The following is a 21,800-nucleotide window of genomic DNA, read 5'->3' on the forward strand; positions in this document are numbered from 1 at the left end:
AAAAGTTTAAAATATGCGGGTGAATAGTTTTTAAAAAAAAAAAAAAATTAAATAAAATATTAGACATTGATTAATGATTCTAAGCTAAGAATGACAGACATTTTGAAAATATAAATACTTACCTTCTTCTACGTCTGTAAACAGGGGCTTCCAGGGTAAAACGGACAAATCAAAAATAGTTCGGGGGCTTTATGCGCCATGAATCTGCTATGGCAGCATGTAGACATATTGTTCTATCAAACACAACAGTTGTTTTGGCTTAAAATACAGCAGTTTAAAGAGGAGTGCAAGACCAGAAACTGCTTTTTCAGTCTTGTCTGTGTTTTTGCCATATATACAGTGGGGAGAACAAGTATTTGATACACTGCACAACATTATATATATATATATAAATATATATCAGTGCCTTGCAAAAGTATTCGGCCCCCTTGAACCTTGCAACCTTTCGCCACATTTCAGGCTTCAAACATAAAGATATAAAATTTTAATTTTTTGTCAAGAATCAACAACAAGTGGGACACAATCGTGAAGTGGAACAAAATTTATTGGATAATTTAAACTTTTTTAACAAATAAAAAACTGAAAAGTGGGCCGTGCAATATTATTCGGCCCCCTTGCGTTAATACTTTGTAGCGCCACCTTTTGCTCCAATTACAGCTGCAAGTCGCTTGAGGTATGTTTCTATCAGTTTTGCACATCGAGAGACTGACATTCTTGCCCATTCTTCCTTGCAAAACAGCTCGAGCTCAGTGAGGTTGGATGGAGAGTGTTTGTGAACAGCAGTCTTCAGCTCTTTCCACAGATTCTCGATTGGATTCAGGTCTGGACTTGGCCATTCTAACACCTGGATACGTTTATTTTTTAACCATTCCATTGTAGATTTGGCTTTATGTTTTGGATCATTGTCCTGTTGGAAGAAAAATCTCCCTCCGAGTCTCAGGTCTTGTGCAGATACCAACAGGTTTTCTTCCAGAATGTTCCTGTATTTGGCTGCATCCATCTTCCCGTCAATTTTAACCATCTTCCCTGTCCCTGCTGAAGAAAAGCAGGCCCAAACCATGATGCTGCCACCACCATGTTTGACAGTGGGGATGGTGTGTTCAGGGTGATGAGCTGTGTTGCTTTTACGCCAAACATATCGTTTTGCATTGTGGCCAAAAAGTTCCATTTTGGTTTCATCTGACCAGAGCACCTTCTTCCACATGTTTGGTGTGTCTCCCAGGTGGCTTGTGGCAAACTTTAAACGAGACTTTTTATGGATATCTTTGAGAAATGGCTTTCTTCTTGCCACTCTTCCATAAAGGCCAGATTTGTGCAGTGTACGACTGATTGTTGTCCTATGGACAGACTCTCCCACCTCAGCTGTAGATCTCTGCAGTTCATCCAGAGTGATCATGGGCCTCTTGGCTGCATCTCTGATCAGTTTTCTCCTTGTTTGAGAAGAAAGTTTGGAAGGACGGCCGGGTCTTGGTAGATTTGCAGTGGTCTGATGCTCCTTCCATTTCAATATGATGGCTTGCACAGTGCTCCTTGAGATGTTTAAAGCTTGGGAAATCTTTTTGTATCCAAATCCGGCTTTAAACTTCTCCACAAAAGTATCTCGGACCTGCCTGGTGTGTTCCTTGGTTTTCATAATGCTCTCTGCACTTTAAACAGAACCCTGAGACTATCACAGAGCAGGTACATTTATACGGAGACTTGATTACACACAGGTGGATTCTATTTATCATCATCGGTCATTTAGGACAACATTGGATCATTCAGAGATCCTCACTGAACTTCTGGAGTGAGTTTGCCGCACTGAAAGTAAAGGGGCCGAATAATATTGCATGTCCCACTTTTCAGTTTTTTATTTGTTAAAAAAGTTTAAATTATCCAATAAATGTTGTTCCACTTCACGATTGTGTCCCACTTGTTGTTGATTCTTGACAAAAAAATTAAATTTCATATCTTTATGTTTGAAGCCTGAAATGTGGTGAAAGGTTGCAAGATTCAAGGGGGCCGAATACTTTTGCAAGGCACTGTATATATATATATATATATATATATATATACACATACGTATATATGTAGATGTATAAATAGGACTGGTGCTATGCAGGCAAGGGAGGGGGTGCTTGATCCACATTCCCGGCGTGCAAGCGGCCATGCGTGAAATGCACTCTATCGAGCGAAAAGACCCATTGATCCTGACATGTGTTGGCATGTTTGACTACATTAACTGTCATTTCATAATTTACGTTAATCCTGCAGGAAATTCAGTGTACGTGTGATGAAATGCAGTATTAGGAGTTCTGTGTTAACCTGTGGCGCTATCATGGACAACTAGTCTAATATCGAAGGGTTCCATCTGGTGAGCATTTTAGTTTCCTGCCCAGGGTCGCAATTAAGTAAGTGATGCCTTGGTGGAGGCCATGAAATACAACATATGTGTTTAGAGTGCGAGAACAGCGCTGCGAGGGAAAATGGCAGCAGAGTTTCGCCACCATTGATCGGTTCTCCAGCGCTGAACGAAGGGGTCACAGAGGCTGGCAGGGATCATTAGTGGGTTTGTCCTGTTTTGCAGTGGCAGCATCAATGTGGCCTGGAGATGGTTTGGTAATGTTTCAGCTTGGAAGAGGATAAAAAAGATCACATTTGATATCCAGAATGAAAGGTTAGTGAGGGTTTGTGTTTTTCTTTAAATTTTACTTTAGAATCGCGCATCTGCCTTGAAATGGTAATTTCCAAGCATTGGCATTCATCGGCCTATGGAAAAGTATCTGATGTCACTTCATCGGTTAGAAAATTATGAATTACTACACATAATTTGGTTTACCTAGCTATGCCAGCCACATATACTGGAAAGATGATGTACCACTAGCTCAAATTAGGTTTGGGAAGTAGTCTGATACAGAAATAAGTATTTAGTCAAACACCAATTGTGCAACTTCTCCTACTTTAAAAGATTAGAGAGGCCTGTAATTGTCAACATGGGTAAACCTCAAACATGAGAGACAGAATGTGGGGGGAAAAATCACATTGTTTGATTTTTAAAGAATTTATTTCCAAATTAGAGTGGAAAATAAGTATTTGGTCACCTGCAAACAAGCAATATTTCTGGCTGTCAAAGAGGTCTAAGTTCTTCTAACGAGGTCTAACGAGGCTCCACTCGTTACCTGTATATTATGTTATAACTCATTATCGGTATAAAAGACACCTGCCCACAATCTCAGTCAGTCACACTCCAAACTCCACTATGGCCAAGACCAAAGAGCTGTCGAAGAACACCAGAGACAAAATTGTAGACCTGCACCAGGCTGGGAAGACTGAATCTGCAATAGGTAAAACGCTTGGTGTAAAGAAATCAACTGTAGGAGCAATTATTAGAAAATGGAAGACATACAAGACCACTGATAATCTCCCTCGATCTGGGGCTCCATGCAAGATCTCACCCCGTGGCGTCAAAATGATAAAAGAACCAGAACCACACGGGGGGACCTAGTGAATAACCTACAGAGAGCTGGGACCAAAATAACAAAGGCTACTATCGGTAACACAATGTTCCGCCAGGGACTCAAATCCTGCACTGCCAGACATGTCCCCCTGCTGAAGAAAGTACATGTCCAGGCCCGTCTGCGGTTCGCTAGAGATCATTTGGATGATCCAGAAGAGGACTGGGAGAATGTGTTATGGCCAGATGAAACCAGAATAGAACTTTTGGTAAAACACAGGTTCTCGTGTTTGGAGGAGAAAGAATACTGAATTGCATCCGAAGAACACTATACCCACTGTGAAGCACTGGGGTGGAAACATCATGCTTTGGGGCTGTTTTTCTGCAAAGGGACCAGGACGACTGACCTGTGTAAAGGAAAGAATGAATGGGGCCATGTATCGAGAGATTTTGAGTAAAAATCTCCTTCCATCAGCAAGGGCATTGAAGATGAGACGTGGCTGGGTCTTTCAGCATGACAATGATCCCAAACACACAGCCAGGGCAACAAGGGAGTGGCTACGTAAGAAGCATTTCAAGGTCCTGGAGTGGCCTGGCCAGTCTCCAGATCTCAACCCCATAGAAAATCTGTGGAGGGAGTTGAAAGTCCGTGTTGCCCAACGACAGCCCCAAAACATCACTGCTCTAGAGGAGATCTGCATGGAGGAATGGGCCAAAATACCAGCAACAGTGTGTGAAAAGCTTGTGTAGAGTTACAGAAAACGTTTGGCCTCCATTATTGCCAACAAAGGGTACATAACAAAGTATTGAAATGAACTTTTGGTATTGACCAAATACTTATTTTCCACCATGATTTGCAAATGAATTCTTTAAAAATATTGTTGTATCACATATTGTGAAAAGGACAAGAGTCAAATGTAAAAATCCTGACTGGCCTTTGAGCATCAGGCCTCATGGTCAACCATAAAAATCTTTCGAAATCTAAACTTTGAGAAGATTGATTTAGACTTGGTAAGCAGCATGTTGCTCATCTGCCAAACGGTTTCGCTCTTTAAGAAATGAGAGGCTTGCGTAGCAGTGGTACAAGATAAATTGAATCATCTAATGACAAATTTTATTTCCTGCAGATTTCGTGTAATGTAATTGTTTAACAAAACAAAAACTCTAAAATGGGCGACTGGAACTTCCTTGGCGGAATCTTGGAGGAGGTCCACATCCACTCCACCATGGTGGGCAAGATCTGGCTGACCATCCTGTTCATCTTCCGTATGCTGGTGCTGGGTGTTGCCGCTGAGGATGTGTGGAATGACGAGCAATCGGACTTCATCTGCAATACAGAACAGCCGGGGTGCCGCAACGTGTGCTACGACCAGGCCTTCCCCATCTCGCTCATCCGCTACTGGGTCCTACAGGTGTTGTGGAAATGAAATACTCCTTCTGGTATATACTGATAATAGCTGGGAAAGTATCCGGAATCCGAGTATTGGTCAGATAGGCAAATAGCATTAGCGGGAAATTGAATATAATAAGAGATTTTTCTTTACACTTTTTCAGTCATTGTCAGAGAAGACTCTGGATTCTAATGTTAGGTAATATGTTTGGTAGCTCGGCCTTACCAGGCGAATACCATCAGTGTCTTGAAACAACAATCAGGAAATCAATGTAACAGCATGCCAATGTGCCATGTACGGTCATGTGAAAAAAACGACACCCCTTTAAATATTAAGTTCCTTAAGAATGTTCACATATCAATGTCTGATCTTGGTTTCCTTTATCTCTGGAAAAGAAAGTGATTTAATTGTAGGTAAACAAAAATTAAAATTGTTTTACTTATTAAACCAAATTTATCAACAAAAATGCATATTCTAATTGAGGAAAAAGTTAATACACCCTACCACCTAATAGCTAATGTTACCCCCTTTGGCCGAAATCACTTCAGTGAGACGCTTTTTGCAGCCATCTATTGACATCAGTCTGAAGAAAGTTCGCCCCACTCCTCAACGCAGAATACTTTCAACAGTGACCGACTGTTGAAGTGAGTGAAAACACCATGGTGAGATCACAGGAGCTGTCTGAGGCCTCCAGAAAGAAGATTCTAGACGCTTATGAACAGTGTTGTTAATAACGGCGTTACAATATAACGGCGTTACTAACGGCGTTATTTTTTTCAGTAATGAGTAATCTAATTAATTACTTTTCTCATCTTGGCAACGCCGTTACCGTTACTGAGGCGGGAAAGGCGTGCGTTACTATGCGTTACTAAGTTGGTTGAATAAAAAAAAGTCTGAGAGAAACGGACTCACGGGGACGAGAGCAGAGCAGGAGTGGGGAAGACGCCGTTCCAACCGCGATGCTAGGTGGCTCCAATAATACCTGACTGCAGCCGTAGCCGACAAACTACGCCCACATGACACGGTAGATATCATATTATAGAACTAGATGCAAATGACAGACACTGCTGCACTGCCAACATGTTTTAAGGACTACATGCGTTTGTAAACAGCCGCCATCTTAAAGCAGTAGACCTCTCAGGAAGGCCCTGATGTAGAGATCCTTCCTAGCGAACCTAAGTAATTTTTTAAAATCTAAAATGCTCCTAAATCGGCAAAATCTTAACTTAAATCTATCTTTAAATGATGAAACAGTTTTAAAACTTACACATGTTTAAAGTAGACAGAAGGCAACTAATGCAATAACGGGAGAAATTTTAACAACTTTAACGATTGATTCACAACTTTAAATGACTTCCACACATAGCAAAGGTTACTAGCTAGTTATCGCAATACCCTTGTGTCTAGTTAAGTGGAGGGTAAAGAATTGGGCTAGGGCCAATTGTCCCCCAAACACTTTAAGCTTCACATTGTGTGACCTGTGTGTTTTTTTTTTTGTTTTTTTTTTTTTTTTTTTTTGAGGAAAAAAAAAATATCACTAGTTACTTTGCCAAGTAACTAATTACTCTTACATTCAGGTAACTGAGTTACTAACGCAATTACTTTTTGGGAGAAGTAATTTGTAACTGTAATTAATTACTTTTTTAAAGTAAAATTAACAACACTGCATGGCACTAAATGCGTTAGTAGACAGCCGCCATCTTAAAGCAGTAGACTTTTTAGGACGGCTCTGTTGTAGAGAACCTTCCTAGCGAACCTAAGTAACTTTTTATCTAAAATACTTCTAAATCGGCAAAATCTTGACTTGAATCTATCTTTAAATGATGAAACAGTTTTAAAACTTTCATATGTCGAAAGTTGAGAGAAGGGAAGAAATGCAATAATGGGAGCAATTTTAACAACTTTTAACAGTTGATCCAGGGTAAAGGGTAAATTAGGGTAAAGAATTGGGCTCGGGCCAATTGTACCAAAAACCTTCACAAAAAACTTCACATAGTGTGGCCAATGTTTTTTTTTTTTTTTTTTTTTTTTGAGGGGGAAAAAAAAAAGTAATTATCACCAATTACTTTGCAAAGTAACTAATTACTCTTACATTCAGGTAATTGAGTTACTAACGCAATTACTTTTTGGGAGAAGTAATTTGTAACTATAATTAATTACTTTTTTTCAGTAAGATTAACAACACTGCTTATGAATCTGGTGAGGGACTTCAAAAGATCTCAAAAGAATATAAAATCAGCCATTCAACTGTCCGGAAAATATTCGACAAGTGGAGGACATTCAAAACAACTGCCAACATGCCCAGGTCTGGCCTTCCAAGCAAGTTCACCCCGAGAGTAGACCGCAAGATGCTAAAAGAAATCTGAATCTATAATTGAATTATTTGGACAACCCAACAGAAGATGTTTGGCATAAACCCAATCCAGCATTCCAGGAAACATCCTCATACCAACTGTGAAGCATGGAGGTGGAAGAGTCATGGTTTAGGGATGCTTTGCTGCAGGACCTGGCCAGCTCACCATCATTGAATCCACCATGAATTCTATCGTGTATTAGAGGGTGCTTGAGGAACAGGTGAGATCATCTGTGGAAAAAAGTCAAAGCTGAGGCAAAACTGAACCCTTCAACATGACAAAAAACATACCAGTAAATCCACCAAGGACTCGCTGAAAAGGAAGAAATGGAGAGTCCTGTAATGGCCGAGTCAACGCCCAGACTTTAATCCCATTGAGATGCTGTGGGGTGACTTGAAACATGCTGTACATTCAAGAAACCCCTTTAAACATCTCACAGCTGAAAGTATTCTGTGTTGTGGAGTGGGGGCAAACTTTCTTCAGACCGATGTCAAAGACTGGTAGATGGCTACAAAAAGCGTCTCAATTAAGTTATTTCAGCTAAAGGGGGTAACGCTAGCTATTAGGTGGAAGGGTGTTCTAACTTTTTCCTCAGTTAGAATATGCATTTTTGTTGATAAATTTGATTTAATGAGTAAAACAATGTTCATTTTTGTTGTTTACCTGCTATTAAATCACTTTCTTTTCCAGAGATGGAGAAAAACAAGACCAGACATTGATATGCGAACATTTCTTAATAAAGAACTGAATATTTAATGGGGTGTCCTCATTTTTTCACATGACTATGCATCAACAGGAGCAGTTCAAAATCAATATTTTGTGACAGCATGAAATATTTAAATGAAATACATTATAGTCAATAGAGGTGTGCATCGGCACTGCCCTCACGATTCGATTACGATTCGGAGGGCCACGATTCGATTTGATTCGATTCGATTCAGAGGGTCACAATTCGATTCGGTTCGATTCGGCAATGCATCGCGATGCATTAAAGCCTGGGATGCATTAAAATTCTAAAGCAAAGCATATTTTTCGTGAATCATCAGGCAACACAAGCGGTCAGACATTAAACAACTTTTTATTGGCTCTTGCCTTGCCTTGTGTCACTCCTGGTTGAAGTCAAATGAAAATACTTTTATATACTGTATATATTTAAAAAAAAAAAAAAAAAAAAAAAAAAAAAAAAACAGATCACAGCATTTAATTAGTGCTCTGAATGAGACCAGGGCTTTTTTTTTTTTTACACACAGTAGCAGCCTTTCACACAGTGCAACATCTGAACTCCTGTGCAAAATCAGTAATAACAGTCACTGTATTTTAGTCACAATGACCCATCAATAAAAATATTCATGTAAATATTAAAGAAAACGACAAAGAAAATATTGTAGTGCAGCAGCATCTTTATCGCAATATCAATCCAGGGATCAGTTCAGATGCAAACAAAACATCAACTAAATTGCAATGTAGAACAAAAGTAAAATGTAGGCATAGCCCGCTATATACAGTGCCTTGCAAAAGTATTCGGCCCCCTTGAATCTTGCAACCTTTCGCCACTTTTCAGGCTTCAAACATAAAGATATGAAATTTAATTTTTTTGTCAAGAATCAACAAGTGGGACACAATCGTGAAGTGGAACAACATTTATTGGATAATTTAAACTTTTTTAACAAATAAAAAACTGAAAAGTGGGGCGTGCAATATTATTCGGCCCCTTTACTTTCAGTGCAGCAAACTTACTCCAGAAGTTCAGTTAGGATCTCTGAATGATCCAATGTTGTCCTAAATGACCGATGATGATAAATAGAATCCACCTGTGTGTAATCAAGTCTCCGTATAAATGCACCTGCTCTGTGATAGTCTCAGGGTTCTGTTTAAAGTGCAGAGAGCATTATGAAAACCAAGGAACACACCAGGCAGGTCCGAGATACTGTTGTGGAGAAGTTTAAAGCCGGATTTGGATACAAAAAGATTTCCCAAGCTTTAAACATCTCAAGGAGCACTGTGCAAGCCATCATATTGAAATGGAAGGAGCATCAGACCTCTGCAAGTCTACCAAGACCCGGCCGTCCTTCCAAACTTTCTTCTCAAACAAGGAGAAAACTGATCAGAGATGCAGCCAAGAGGCCCATGATCACTCTGGATGAACTGCAGAGATGTACAGCTGAGGTGGGAGAGTCTGTCCATAGGACAACAATCAGTCGTACACTGCACAAATCTGGCCTTTATGGAAGAGTGGCAAGAAGAAAGCCATTTCTCAAAGATATCCATAAAAAGTCTCGTTTAAAGTTTGCCACAAGCCACCTGGGAGACACACCAAACATGTGGAAGAAGGTGCTCTGGTCAGATGAAACCAAAATGGAACTTTTTGGCCACAATGCAAAACGATATGTTTGGCGTAAAAGCAACACAGCTCATCACCCTGAACACACCATCCCCACTGTCAAACATGGTGGTGGCAGCATCATGGTTTGGGCCTGCTTTTCTTCAGCAGGGACAGGGAAGATGGTTAAAATTGACGGGAAGATGGATGCAGCCAAATACAGGAACATTCTGGAAGAAAACCTGTTGGTATCTGCACAAGACCTGAGACTGGGACGGAGATTTATCTTCCAACAGGACAATGATCCAAAACATAAAGCCAAATCTACAATGGAATGGTTCAAAAATAAACGTATCCAGGTGTTAGAATGGCCAAGTCAAAGTCCAGACCTGAATCCAATCGAGAATCTGTGGAAAGAGCTGAAGACTGCTGTTCACAAACACTCTCCATCCAACCTCACTGAGCTCGAGCTGTTTTGCAAGGAAGAATGGGCAAGAATGTCAGTCTCTCGATGTGCAAAACTGATAGAAACATACCCCAAGCGACTTGCAGCTGTAATTGGAGCAAAAGGTGGCGCTACAAAGTATTAACGCAAGGGGGCCGAATAATATTGCACGCCCCACTTTTCAGTTTTTTATTTGTTAAAAAAGTTTAAATTATCCAATAAATTTTGTTCCACTTCACGATTGTGTCCCACTTGTTGTTGATTCTTGACAAAAAATTAAAATTTTATATCTTTATGTTTGAAGCCTGAAATGTGGCGAAAGGTTGCAAGGTTCAAGGGGGCCGAATACTTTTGCAAGGCACTGTATGTGCGATAGAGGTTAGATCGAGTCTAAAAAATCCAGCCCGACCCGACACGGCCCGCTGGTATTAAAGCCCGACCCGGCCCAAGCCCGATCAATTAACTAGATTTGCAGGCCCAGCTCGAAAAACCCGATTTTTTTTTTTGGGGGGGAGTGACGCGGGAAAAAAACGAATCAGCAGCAATTTATTTTCATTTCTTCGAGTTGGCAGAAAAAACGCAAGTTTTCTTAATGTTTAAATAGTCTACATATTTTTATGATCATTATAAAAGCATTTACACAACGAAATAACGCTGGGAAAGTTTAATATATATAATAAAAAAAACGGTTTTGCAGACACACAGAGGGGAAGATTCAAAAGGATCACATTTCTGTTGCCTTTGTGTGCATAAATAAAAGTGTCCTTCGTAACGAATTCTCAGTTGGCAGAAAAAAAACGCAATTTTTCTTAATGTTTAAATAGTCTATATATTTTTATGGTCATTATAAAAGCATTTACACAACGAAATAACGCCAGGAAAATTTAATATTAAAAAAAATAAACATGCGGTTCTGCAGACACACAGAGGAGAAGATTTGAAAAGCATCACATTTGTGTTGCCTTTGTGTGCATAACTAAAATTGTCTTTCGTAACGAATCGCATCGGGAGGAGGAGAAGAAAAAGCAGGCGGCGCCACGGCGTTCATGTGAGTGCACAAGCAAATGCACAATACAGAGAGCCTGTTCTCGGTTTAATCCCTTTTTTTTTTTTTTTTTTTTTTTTTTTTTTTTAAATAATTTATTAGTCGGCGCGGCGGCCCGACCCGAACGTGAATGCTCAACATTTTGGGCCCAAGATCTAACCTCTAAGAGATAGGACATAACATAACAATGGCTGAAGCGGAGAAAGAGGGAGTGAGAAAGATTATTGATGCACCAAAGACATTGCAAGCAGACATCTGGAGACATTTTGGCTTCTACGAGGTTGGTGGGAAACTTGACCAGAGTTATGCGTGTGTAAAAAATGAAACATGAGAATAATAATACTAATGGGGAAACCAAATCCGTTGCGTCACCGGAATTGCAAAGGGAAGATTTTTGAACGTACTTATATATTTTAAAATGCGCTGAATCGATTCGGCTTGTTGCCCGCATCGAATCGAATCGTCCATGCCCCGCATCGGGATGCATCGCCGCATCGATTATTGTTGACACCACTAATAGTCAACACACTACTCAGCATTGAGACAAGCCAGATAAGTTGGCTAATTCAGGATGCCCTCTGGCAGGATGCCGGAGGACAACCCAAAATTATACTAGCCTGGGAATCGCTCTGGAACACCTGGACAAAGTGTGTTGGGAAAGGGAAGTCTGGGCCCTCTGGCACAAGCTGTTCCTGCAATCCCACCTCTGATCATCACAACCAGGCCTATTTCGAATTAAGTTTAAATTGCAGTACATGGACTACCACTGTAATTCTTAAGGTCCTGGGCAGTTCAAATTGAAATGGGAATACATAAAATCCATATTTGAAATGCGCCAGAAATGTTTCAGGATCAATATCAAGTTACCCACCTGGAGCACCTACCAGCCTTCTCTGGCAGGCCTTAATTTGCTCCTGGAAGGATTCTTCCTAGATCCTTCAGTTATCAACCATAATTTATGTTGTCGTTGTCTGCGAAACGGGTTAGGAAAGCTGAAAGATAATCCAGTGAAACAGGTAGTGTGTTTGGAAGCTTTCTCCAGTAAAGTAGTATTCTTCTAAGTACGGAAGTGTAATATCCTCAGGGCATTGTAAACAGGTGTGCTGTCCTGCTTCAACTCTTGCACTAGGATCTCTTAGCAGACATGCTGGTTTCTTGTCGGGCCCTGCAGGAAGAACTCACAGTGAACAATGAACCTCATATCTCTTCCACTAAAGGCTCAGGGGTTTGGTTTGCGGGTGGGTCTCAAAGATCCGTGAACCATCATTGGTGTTAGCACTACAAATCTATAGTTTGACTCTTTGTGACACCTGTCCTAGAACTTCTGACACACCTCCTGACCACACCTCGTACTCAACTGAAAGCAGTGCAATCTAGCAAATAGACTGATTATAATTTGAAATAATCTTGCAACTTTGCAGAACCACATATGACATTTTCCATTCAACACAGGTCATCTTCGTCTCTTCGCCATCTCTGGTCTACATGGGCCACGCCATATACCGACTGCGCGCCCTGGAGAAGGAGCGCCACTGCAAGAAGGTGGCGCTGCGCCGTGAGCTGGAGTCCGTAGACGCCGAATTGGCGGACGCCCGGCGGCGAATCGAAAAGGAGATGCGTTGTCTGGAACAGGGCAAGCTGAACAAGGCCCCGCTGAGGGGTTCACTTCTTTGTACCTACGTGGCGCACATAGTCACTCGCGCCGTGGTGGAGGTCAGCTTCATGACCGGCCAGCTGCTCCTCTACGGGCACCGCCTCAGCCCGCTCTACAAGTGTGACCGCCAACCCTGCCCTAATGTGGTGGACTGCTTCGTGTCGCGGCCGACTGAGAAAACTGTCTTCATGGTGTTCATGCAGATAATCGCATGTATTTCCCTGTTCCTCAGCCTTCTGGAAATCATGCACTTGGGCTACAAGAAGATCAAAAAGGGCATTCTGGACTACTACCCGCATATCAAGGACGATTTAGATGACTACTATGTCAACAAGTCCAAGAAGAATTCGGTGGTGCACCAGGTGTGTGTTGGTACATCTGCGGGCGGGCGCAAGGCCACCATCCCAACAGCACCCAGCAGCTACACCTTGTTGTTGGAGAAGCAGGGCAACGGGCCCAACTACCCACTTCTCAACGCCTCCTCCGCCTTTGTGCCAATCCAAGAGGACCCAAGTGTCAAGCTGGTGGGGTTTAAGGATAGCAAAGAGGGCGTCTCAAGCCCCACTGATCAGAACAGCAACAACACGAGCAGCGAAACCCGTTCGCCACCCGTTGACAAGGACGCAGAGGAGCTGGATTGCGCCGAATACCCCACCTCCTCCGACCCACCCGCTCTCCCGGTCGTGGCCCGAAAGTCCCGGAGACAGAGTCCTCAGTGGAATTGCTCCACGGTTCTCGAGAGCAACGCCTCAGATAGCGGCGACTCCTACCCGGGCGGCTCCATGAAGCTCCGAGGAGGAAGCGGAAGCGGAACCGTGGGCCCCCGAGCTAGGAACCTGCTCTCCAAGTCGGACAGCGTGAGGAGGCCCGGCAGGCCTCAGAGCCCGGAATCGGGCGAGGATGCCAGCTCGGTGTCCCGACGCAGCCGAGACAGCCCAAGCCCTGCTGCCTCCTCCCCAAACCGGCGGGTGTCTGCAACCAGCAGCGGTGGCAGCAGCAGCAGGCGAGCGCCCACAGATTTGCAGATTTGACATGCCGTTCACAGATGGACATTTTTTTCGACAGGTAGTGGCGGCGTGTAACGAAACTGGAAATAGTTCAAGTATGGAGGTCGATTTTTCAGAATCTCTACTGAAGTATTCATTCATGTAAAGACGTAAAGTTTACGTAATGGATTTAAAAGCTGTACATTCTCCTTACTCTGTCAAAGTAGGTTGGTCACATAATCCAGATGTCATTCACAAATACTAGTTATTTCAAACCTCTACAAAGTAACAAAGAACAAATTCTTCGTTACAATCAAGGGCGTAGGTTTGGCCTCAACATTGGTAGGGACGATATACCAGCATAGACCCGCATGTACACTTTTTGCTTGGGACGGGACATTAATAAGACCAAACATTATTGAACAAAGTCGGCACTTTTTGTTATGTACTTCCTCAATCTAAGTACATTTAAGGCCGAGATTTGAGTGGAAAAACACTTCTTTATTCAGTGTGCTTCTCTCATCACATGTGCACACGACTCATCACTTAGGGTTCTTTTTACTGTAATACCACACCCACAGGGAGCGCATACCACACCCGCAGGGAGAGCACAACTATGGCAACAGAACGTTGACATAGATATGTTAAAGTTCAGGAGATAGAACATTGATTCAAACTTTTTAAGAAACCTTTTGAAGTGCAAGTCCTTTTATATAAAATTGGGGAGCTATCCAAGAACGAGTCCACTTCTGGGGGATACTAGAGTACCCCTAGACTCAAACTAAGATATTGTAATATAAAACTGATTTGGGAAAAAAAATATTTTAAAAAATCTGACATATCCAACATACTAAACTACCGCAAGACTCGAACCAAAGTACTTTCATGAAATTCCGATGTGTAATTTGATTTCATAGATTTTTTTTTTTCATGTCAGTGTCCCCCCTGACATGACTTTTTTTTTTTAAATAAAAGGACTTGCACTCTGAAGCGATTGTCTTGCATTGCCATAATGCAAACACTGATCCAATTGAAGGATGGCTAGCTTGACTTCATTGTTCCTTGTGGAGGCTGGCCTGACCGCAGGAGTTCTGCAGGTTAGCAAATTCACACATTTTAACGTAATGCTAACTCCGATCCAACTTGGACTTTCAGCAGCAAATTTAGTGGTGTTTCTCCCACCTCCACAACATTGACATCTTTTTACATGACTAACAGTGGCTGTCTGTTGCTGGCGGAAAAAACTGTCCACTCGATCGCAACGCTAGTGTGGGTAACTCGCGGCATCCAAAAAAAAATTTTTTTTCCTTCAATGTACATAGTTAATTGTCTGTATGTTGTGTTTTGTCAGCAACATATGAGGTTATGCAGCACCAGTCTCTCTCTAGGCAGCTTCTTGCTCACGTTTTTCTAGTTTGATAGTTTCCAGCAGAATTAACTACATTTCTCACAGTTTAATTTCCGTTAACAGTAGAAAACACAAACAGAAGGACACTTCTGAGCAACTTCCTACTCGAGTTTTGCAGGTTAGCAAGTTCACACAGGTAAATGTTTTGCTAAATCTGACGCAGGTTAGACTTTCAGTCGCCAAATAAGTGGTGTTTTTCCCACCTCAACAACATTGACGTCTTTTTACATGACTAACAGTGGCTGGCTGTTGCTGGCAGAAAAAACTGTCCACTCGATCGCAACGCTAGTGTGGGTAACTTGCGGCATCCAAAAAATATTTTTTTTCTTCAATTAGAGGTGTGCGAAATTTCCGATTCTTTGATTATTCGCGATTCGGCCTTGGAAGATTCGAGAACGATTCACAAACATCCAAATTCCGATTATTGAAATATGTCAAATAAATCGGAAGTAAAACACACTCAGCGCGCCACGCGGTCTTCAGGACGCAATGAACATCATGCTTGTCATTACCCGGCCCCTCGGGTAATGCCAATGCTCAACACACAGCTCTAGCTCAACTCATGCCGCAAGATAAAAAAACAACAACATACCTGACTGCTGCCGAAAGCTGCTACAAAGTCCACATAATGTTAAGGTAGATATCATATTTATATAGGACTAGATGCAAAATAGACTCGGTGGCGATAGCAGCACATGTAGAGAAAGCTAGATGCGGGCGTTAGTAAACGGCCGCCATCTTAAAGCAGTAGACTTCCCTGCAAGGCTGTTGTAGCGAACCTTCCAAGCGAACCTAATTAACTTTTTATCTAAAATACTCCTAAATCGGTAAAATATTGACTTGAACCTATCTTTAAAATAGTTTTAAAACTTTCACATGTCGAAAGTAGACAAAAGGGAAATTATGGAATAACAGGAGCAATTTCAACAACTTAAAAGGTTGATTGACAACATTAAATTAATTGAATGTAGTTTAAAGCTGCTGATACAGAATGGGGATTTGAGTATATTATTTATTGTTTTTAACTGTTAACTTGATACTGAAATAGTCGTTTATTTAAGCCTGCGAGGCTTTTATTTTTTATTTTTTAGTTACAGTTTTTGTAACTAATGTACAAAACATTAGCAGCTAATAGCGGGGGGGGGGGGGGGGGGGGTGTCATCAATAATCGATTTATAATCGAATCGTAGCCTCTGAATCGTAATCGAATCGTTAGGTGCCCAAAGATTCCCACCGCTATCTTCAAAGTACATAGTTAATTGTGTGTATGTTGTGTTGTGTGAGCAACATATGAGGTTATGCAGCACCAGTCTCTCTCTAGGTAGCTTCTTGCTCACGTTTTTCTAGTTTGATAGTTTCCAGCAGAATTAACTACATTTCTCACAGTTTAATTACCGTTAACAGTAGAAAACACAAACAGAAGGACACTTCTAAGCAACTTCCTACTCGAGTTTTGCGGGTTAGCAAGTTCACACAGTTTAATGTTATGCTAACTCTGATGCAGGTCGGACTTTCAGTAGCAAAATTAGTGGTGTGTTTCCCACCTCCACAACATTGGCGTCTTTTTAAATTACTTACAGTGGCCGCTGCTGGCCGGAAAAAAAACTAGTAATATCCCTCCTCTTCGAAGGGGATGGAGAAGGCGGCATGTTGTCGACATGAATTTGTGTGGTGGGGGTGTGGGGGTCAAGTCATCAGCCAATCAAATGTGTGTTTGAGGGGAAACATTTCTCACAGTTTAATTACCGTTAACAGTAGAAAACACAAACAGAGGGACACTTCTACGCAGCTTCCTACTCGAGTTTTGCAGGTTAGCAAGTTCACACAGTTTAATGTTAAGCTAACTCGGATGCAGGTTGGCCTTTCAGTAGCAAAATTAGTGGTGTGTTTCCCACCTCCACAACATTGGCGTCTTTTTAAATTACAGTGGCTGCTGCTGGCTGGGGGAAAAAAAACTGCTAATATCGCTCCACTTCGAAAGGGGTGGAGAAGGCGGCATGTTGTCGACATGAATTTGTGTGGCGGGGTTGTGGGGGTCAAGTCATCAGCCAATCAAATGTGCGTTTGAAGGGAAAAAAATGGACCTGGCACATTCAGCAAGTGAAAAGGAATAAATGTAAGTCAGAGCATAATGAAAATAATTCACTTAATAATGGTAGGGTCTTTTCTGTCCTGATAACATATGGGAAGGCAATCTAAATTACCTATATAACTGAATTCATTTATAATGCAAAAAAAGGTTGCTTAAAAGTTGGTGGGGACAATTTGAGCATCCTGAAAAGTTGGTAGTGTTATGTCCCTACTGTCCCTATGCAAACCTACGCCCTTGGTTACCGTACTTGAGTTGATTTTTCAGCTATCTGCTTTGAAGGGAGTGGCCGGGAAAGTTAAAAGATAATCCATAATGATGTAGCGGATGTTACATAAGCAGGGGGATATGTACAGGTCAAGCAGTCAACTTTAATGCATAAATCAGTCATCAATCTTTTGTTATGCACTCTTGCCAGAACGTTTATGTAGAATTTTCTGGTGCAGTTGATATTTATGACAAGTATTCCTAATTATTAATTGTGAGTAAATATATTTTGTTTCAGTGAAATTTTGTAAGCCGTCCATCTTGACTGAGTCAAGGTATATTCTGTATTTTACATTATAGAAGATTCTTTTGAGGAACCGGCAAACAGAAATGACACAACTTTCTTTCCATGACTTAAAAGCAGTTAATGTTTATTGTACATATTTACTGAGAAAATAAATCAATTCTATTCGTAATAAAAGCTGTTTTTTTTATACGACTCCATGTATGGAAAGTCTTTGGAGGAAAAGCAAATCCCTACATCACAGATTGAGCTGATGGCTCGTACAGCATCAACTGCAAAGCAAACAATATAGAAAAATGAGAGAAGTGAATGTTGTGTTTGTTCTCTTATTTGTTACCTTGCTCTTTAGCTGCTGGTTCTCTTCTGTGAGAAGCTGAAACTTTTGCTGCAGTTCAGCTTTTTCAGAGACAAGAACCTCATTTTCCTGTGCGATGATCTGGCGCTTCAAAAAACTACATTGGTTAGGTTCAGGTCATTTTTTTAAGGTGGTACTTCAATATAGACAAGAGTACTTCAATATTGTTGGTCTACGTGCGTTCCTGCACTGGTTGAGTTCAAACATCTTTTGCTGAGACAGTTACAATTTGTCAACAGTTATGGGTGTGCACCGGCTGTTGCATTTTTTGTTTGCCTTAGAATAGTCTTCTTGTCAAATGCTAAGTTATGTGAGTGTTTTGAATGCACAGTTGTTTTATTTTCAGCTTGACAGTAAACTCAACTTAAAACCAGAGGTGGGTAGTAATTAGTCTGTTACTTTTACTTGAGTAACTTTTTGAGAAAAAACCCAACACAATATGGAATTTCATGACAACATACATTTTTAAATCTGTAAGAGGACTGGAATTTCTGTCAAGGTGTAACTACAACATTTCTAAGTGACCAGTTAAATTAGCCAAATTCCACACTCAACTTCTTATGTAATGGTCAATGATATACCGTAATTTTCGGACTATAAGCTGCTACTTTTTCTCCTTCATTTTGAATCCTGCGGCTTATAGTCCAGTGCGGCCTGTTTGTTGATTTATTTGGGTTAATAGGCAACACATCCCTAGCATGCATTGCAGCACTACAGAGGTAAATAACAATCAAAATTCAAGTTCTGTGCTAATTATTTATTCAGTTAGTGTTCCATTAATTGCTTGCTATGGTATTTGGTAACAGTTTATTTGACAGCAACGTCATAAGACTGTCATAAGACCGTCATAATTATGACATGACACTATAATTGGCATTACTGAATGCTTATGACAGATGTCATTAAGTGCCGTCTGGCAAATTATGATACTAACTTCATTTATGTCCAGCTCAGATCTTTTACATCCATTCAAAAGTGAGATAATTTAGTGGATAACACTAAATGACTGATGTTATAAGCATCCATTAATGCTCATGACAGTGTCATGTCATAATTATAATTGTCTAATGACAGTCTAAAGGCACCACTGTCAAATAAAGTGTTACCAAATACCATAACTAGCAATGAATGAAACAACTGGAACAGTAACTGAACAAATAATTAGCACAGAATATGAATTTTGATTGCCATTTACATCTGTAGCGCTGCAATGCATGCTAGGAGGCATGTTGGACAGCAACAGTGTTGACAGCAGGTGGCAACAGAGGTTGACTGTCTCACCCAAAGGAGCAGTGATGGCCAAATGAAGCTTCTTGAAGTATTGCTTAGCTTTGCAGCCAATTGGTTCAAAGCTTCATGGTGGTTCATTTGGTTATATGACAGTCGTATGATGCGGCTTTCAAATAACGTGTTACCGGTTAATAGCTTTTGGTGTAAAGATCCCGTAATACAGTGAGAACAGCTGTCCAGTGAGGCTTATCTATGAACAAATGTCGTTTTCGTGCCAAATTTGGTGGGTAGCGGCTTATAGTCAGGTGCGCCTTATAGTGCGAAAATTACGGTACTTATAAGAGTAGTTTTACGAAGCCATACTTTTTACCTTTACTTAAATAGATTTGTGAGGAAGAAACGCTACCCTTACTCCGCTACCTTGACCTTTTTTGTTGTTGTTGCCAACAGTAGCTCTACCAGTTTCACCAATGAGACGTTGCAACAATAATCGCATGACTCCATTATACCAATCAGACTCATGACTGCCTTTCTATGATCACACTGGCCTGTTCAATCACGTGGAGTCTTTAAAGCACCATAAAAATTAAGCATTTAACATAGAGCGCTGCACTCAACATGACTGGAAAGCATGGATTTTAACCTCTCTCGCCGTTTTTTTGGCACCGATTGACCACGGAAAACTGGAGGATCCTTTTAATTTCATAATAAGAATTATGAAGGACTGATTCACTATTCCAGTGTTTTTTTAATCAGTGTGCTGAGGCACACTAGTGTGCCGTGAGAGAGCGTTAGGTGTGCTGCGAGATATTATCCAATATTGCATTTTTTTGTTTGTTTTTTACGTTTTTATGTCGTCAGGCAAAGATGCAGTAGAATGGAAGGAGTAGGTAGAAGGTTTCGGTTTCACTCGTGTGCAGATGAGCGAGATATTGCTCGTGTCGCGTTCAAGAACTGCTCGGATTTCTAGCCATCAGCCACCTTGCTGTCGGCGACAACGTGGACCCCAGCACGTCTACTGTACATAATTTGATTATACTCTTCAAGTGTCGCTATACATGAAAGTGTCCTTTCCATTATAGCAATATGTGACGGCCGTCAATCCTCCCCCTGTGTTTCATTCCAACACATTTTCAAGGTCTAGAAATCCAAGTAGTTCTTGAACGCGACACGAGCAGCTATCCAACAGTGACATAGTGCCAAGCAAGCTTAAACTTCATCTCCAAACGAAACACCCGTCTCTTCAAAACAAGTTGATGTTTTTAAGAAAAACTACAAAGGTAAATGAGAAAGCCCTCACAGCCATGTTGCTGAACTTGTTGCTAAAACCAAAAAGTCCCACACTCTGGCAGAGACATTAATACTACCTGCCTGCAAAGATAATGTCAGTGAGATGCTCGGGCCTGATGTGGTTAAAGACATTGCTAAAGCAAGAGGTGTTGAAGAAGAGCTTCGTGTGTGTCTTTCTTCAATTCCTGCCAGGATATCGGCTTTGTGTTCATCTAAATAGGCTCAAGTTTCACACTAAGTAAGTATAAATATTGAGAAATTATTTTATAATTAAAAATACTGTACAGAAGTTAATTTTGGAACATTTTTGGTTTGTGGTGTGCCGCGATTCAGAAAAGGTTGAAAAACACTGCACTATTCAAACTAGGAACTATTTTCTCCACCAGATGGCACTCATGCTCTTTGAATGATCATCTTCAGTTCTGCATTTTTTTTTCTCGTCGGAATTCAATGATTTTTTAAATAGGATTTCTTTGGCTTAATATGATTATGTAACAGGCTATATTGTACAGTATAATATTAATAATAGTTAGATAACTTTGTGCTGAAAAAATGTCATTGTTTAAAAGAAAATAATCAAGCTTACCATTGTAAGCAGTTACTCACAGTGTTACTCATTACTTCAGTATTGTTTTCACTAAATGTTTTTTACTTGTCCATGAGTACATTTTTTGATGACTACTTTTGAAATGACTTGAATAATATTATTTTGAAGTAATGCTACTCTTACTTGAGTAAACTTTTTGGCTACTCTACCCACCTCTGCTTATAAAACACTAATATAGTGGAAAGAAAGGATACTCCAAAGCATTGTCTGGTTTTTCATCCTCGCGGTAAAGTGCCGTCATTGCTGTAAATGTGAAGTGGTTAATGAGCAATAAATTCATTTCACATCAAAATCTTGAAAACTTTATTTCTGATAAAGAGATGATACTTACCGTTCGTCAGGGTGTCAAGGACTCCAGTTTTTTCGAGATACCTTTTAAAATCTTCTCGCTTCCACAATAATGAGTCCTGAGATTAGAGAAAAATATTATTTACACAGTAAATGTGTTGAACTATTTGTTTAATGTTTAAGAAAAGCGACGCACGCTAGTTGCTATCGGCCATTTTGACAGTAAATTTGCAAGAAAATATTTCTCTTGAACTTACTTTTTTGTATGCCATGAAAAAAGTTGATTAATGAGCGAAAGTATGACGATGTTAAACTACAAGAGCGTGTTTTTCTTTCGGGTCGTGATGCACTCGTCGCTATAGTAACACGTTTTGTCCTGTAGCCACGGCAAAAA

General features: G+C 40.7%; 2 protein-coding genes across 3 annotated transcripts; one reads left to right on the forward strand and one right to left on the reverse strand.

Annotated features, from left to right (window-relative positions):
- The first annotated feature begins 2,554 nt into the window (after positions 1–2,554).
- LOC130910617 (gap junction alpha-9 protein-like) lies at positions 2,555–16,068 on the forward strand. Its single transcript, XM_057828068.1, has 3 exons — positions 2,555–2,656; positions 4,561–4,845; positions 12,441–16,068. Exons 2-3 carry the CDS (start codon positions 4,603–4,605, stop codon positions 13,671–13,673), a joined length of 1,476 nt encoding a protein of 491 aa, XP_057684051.1. The 5' UTR covers positions 2,555–2,656; positions 4,561–4,602; the 3' UTR covers positions 13,674–16,068.
- Positions 7,287–21,750, reverse strand: LOC130910618 (c-Myc-binding protein-like). 2 transcript variants are annotated; one of them, XM_057828069.1, is made up of 5 exons: positions 21,664–21,750; positions 21,450–21,525; positions 21,313–21,361; positions 17,974–18,088; positions 7,287–7,408 (listed from the first exon to the last, which is right to left on the reverse strand). In XM_057828069.1, the coding sequence occupies exons 1-5, from the start codon at positions 21,676–21,678 to the stop codon at positions 7,367–7,369; spliced, it is 297 nt and encodes a 98-aa protein (XP_057684052.1). In that variant the 5' UTR covers positions 21,679–21,750; the 3' UTR covers positions 7,287–7,366. The 2 variants fall into 2 exon arrangements, with proteins under 2 accessions (XP_057684052.1, XP_057684054.1); XM_057828071.1 differs by lacking the exon at positions 7,287–7,408 and adding an exon at positions 17,718–17,908.
- Positions 21,751–21,800: the final 50 nt, after the last annotated feature.

This window comes from Corythoichthys intestinalis, chromosome 22 (assembly GCF_030265065.1).
Source record: "Corythoichthys intestinalis isolate RoL2023-P3 chromosome 22, ASM3026506v1, whole genome shotgun sequence".
NCBI lineage: Eukaryota > Metazoa > Chordata > Actinopteri > Syngnathiformes > Syngnathidae > Corythoichthys > Corythoichthys intestinalis.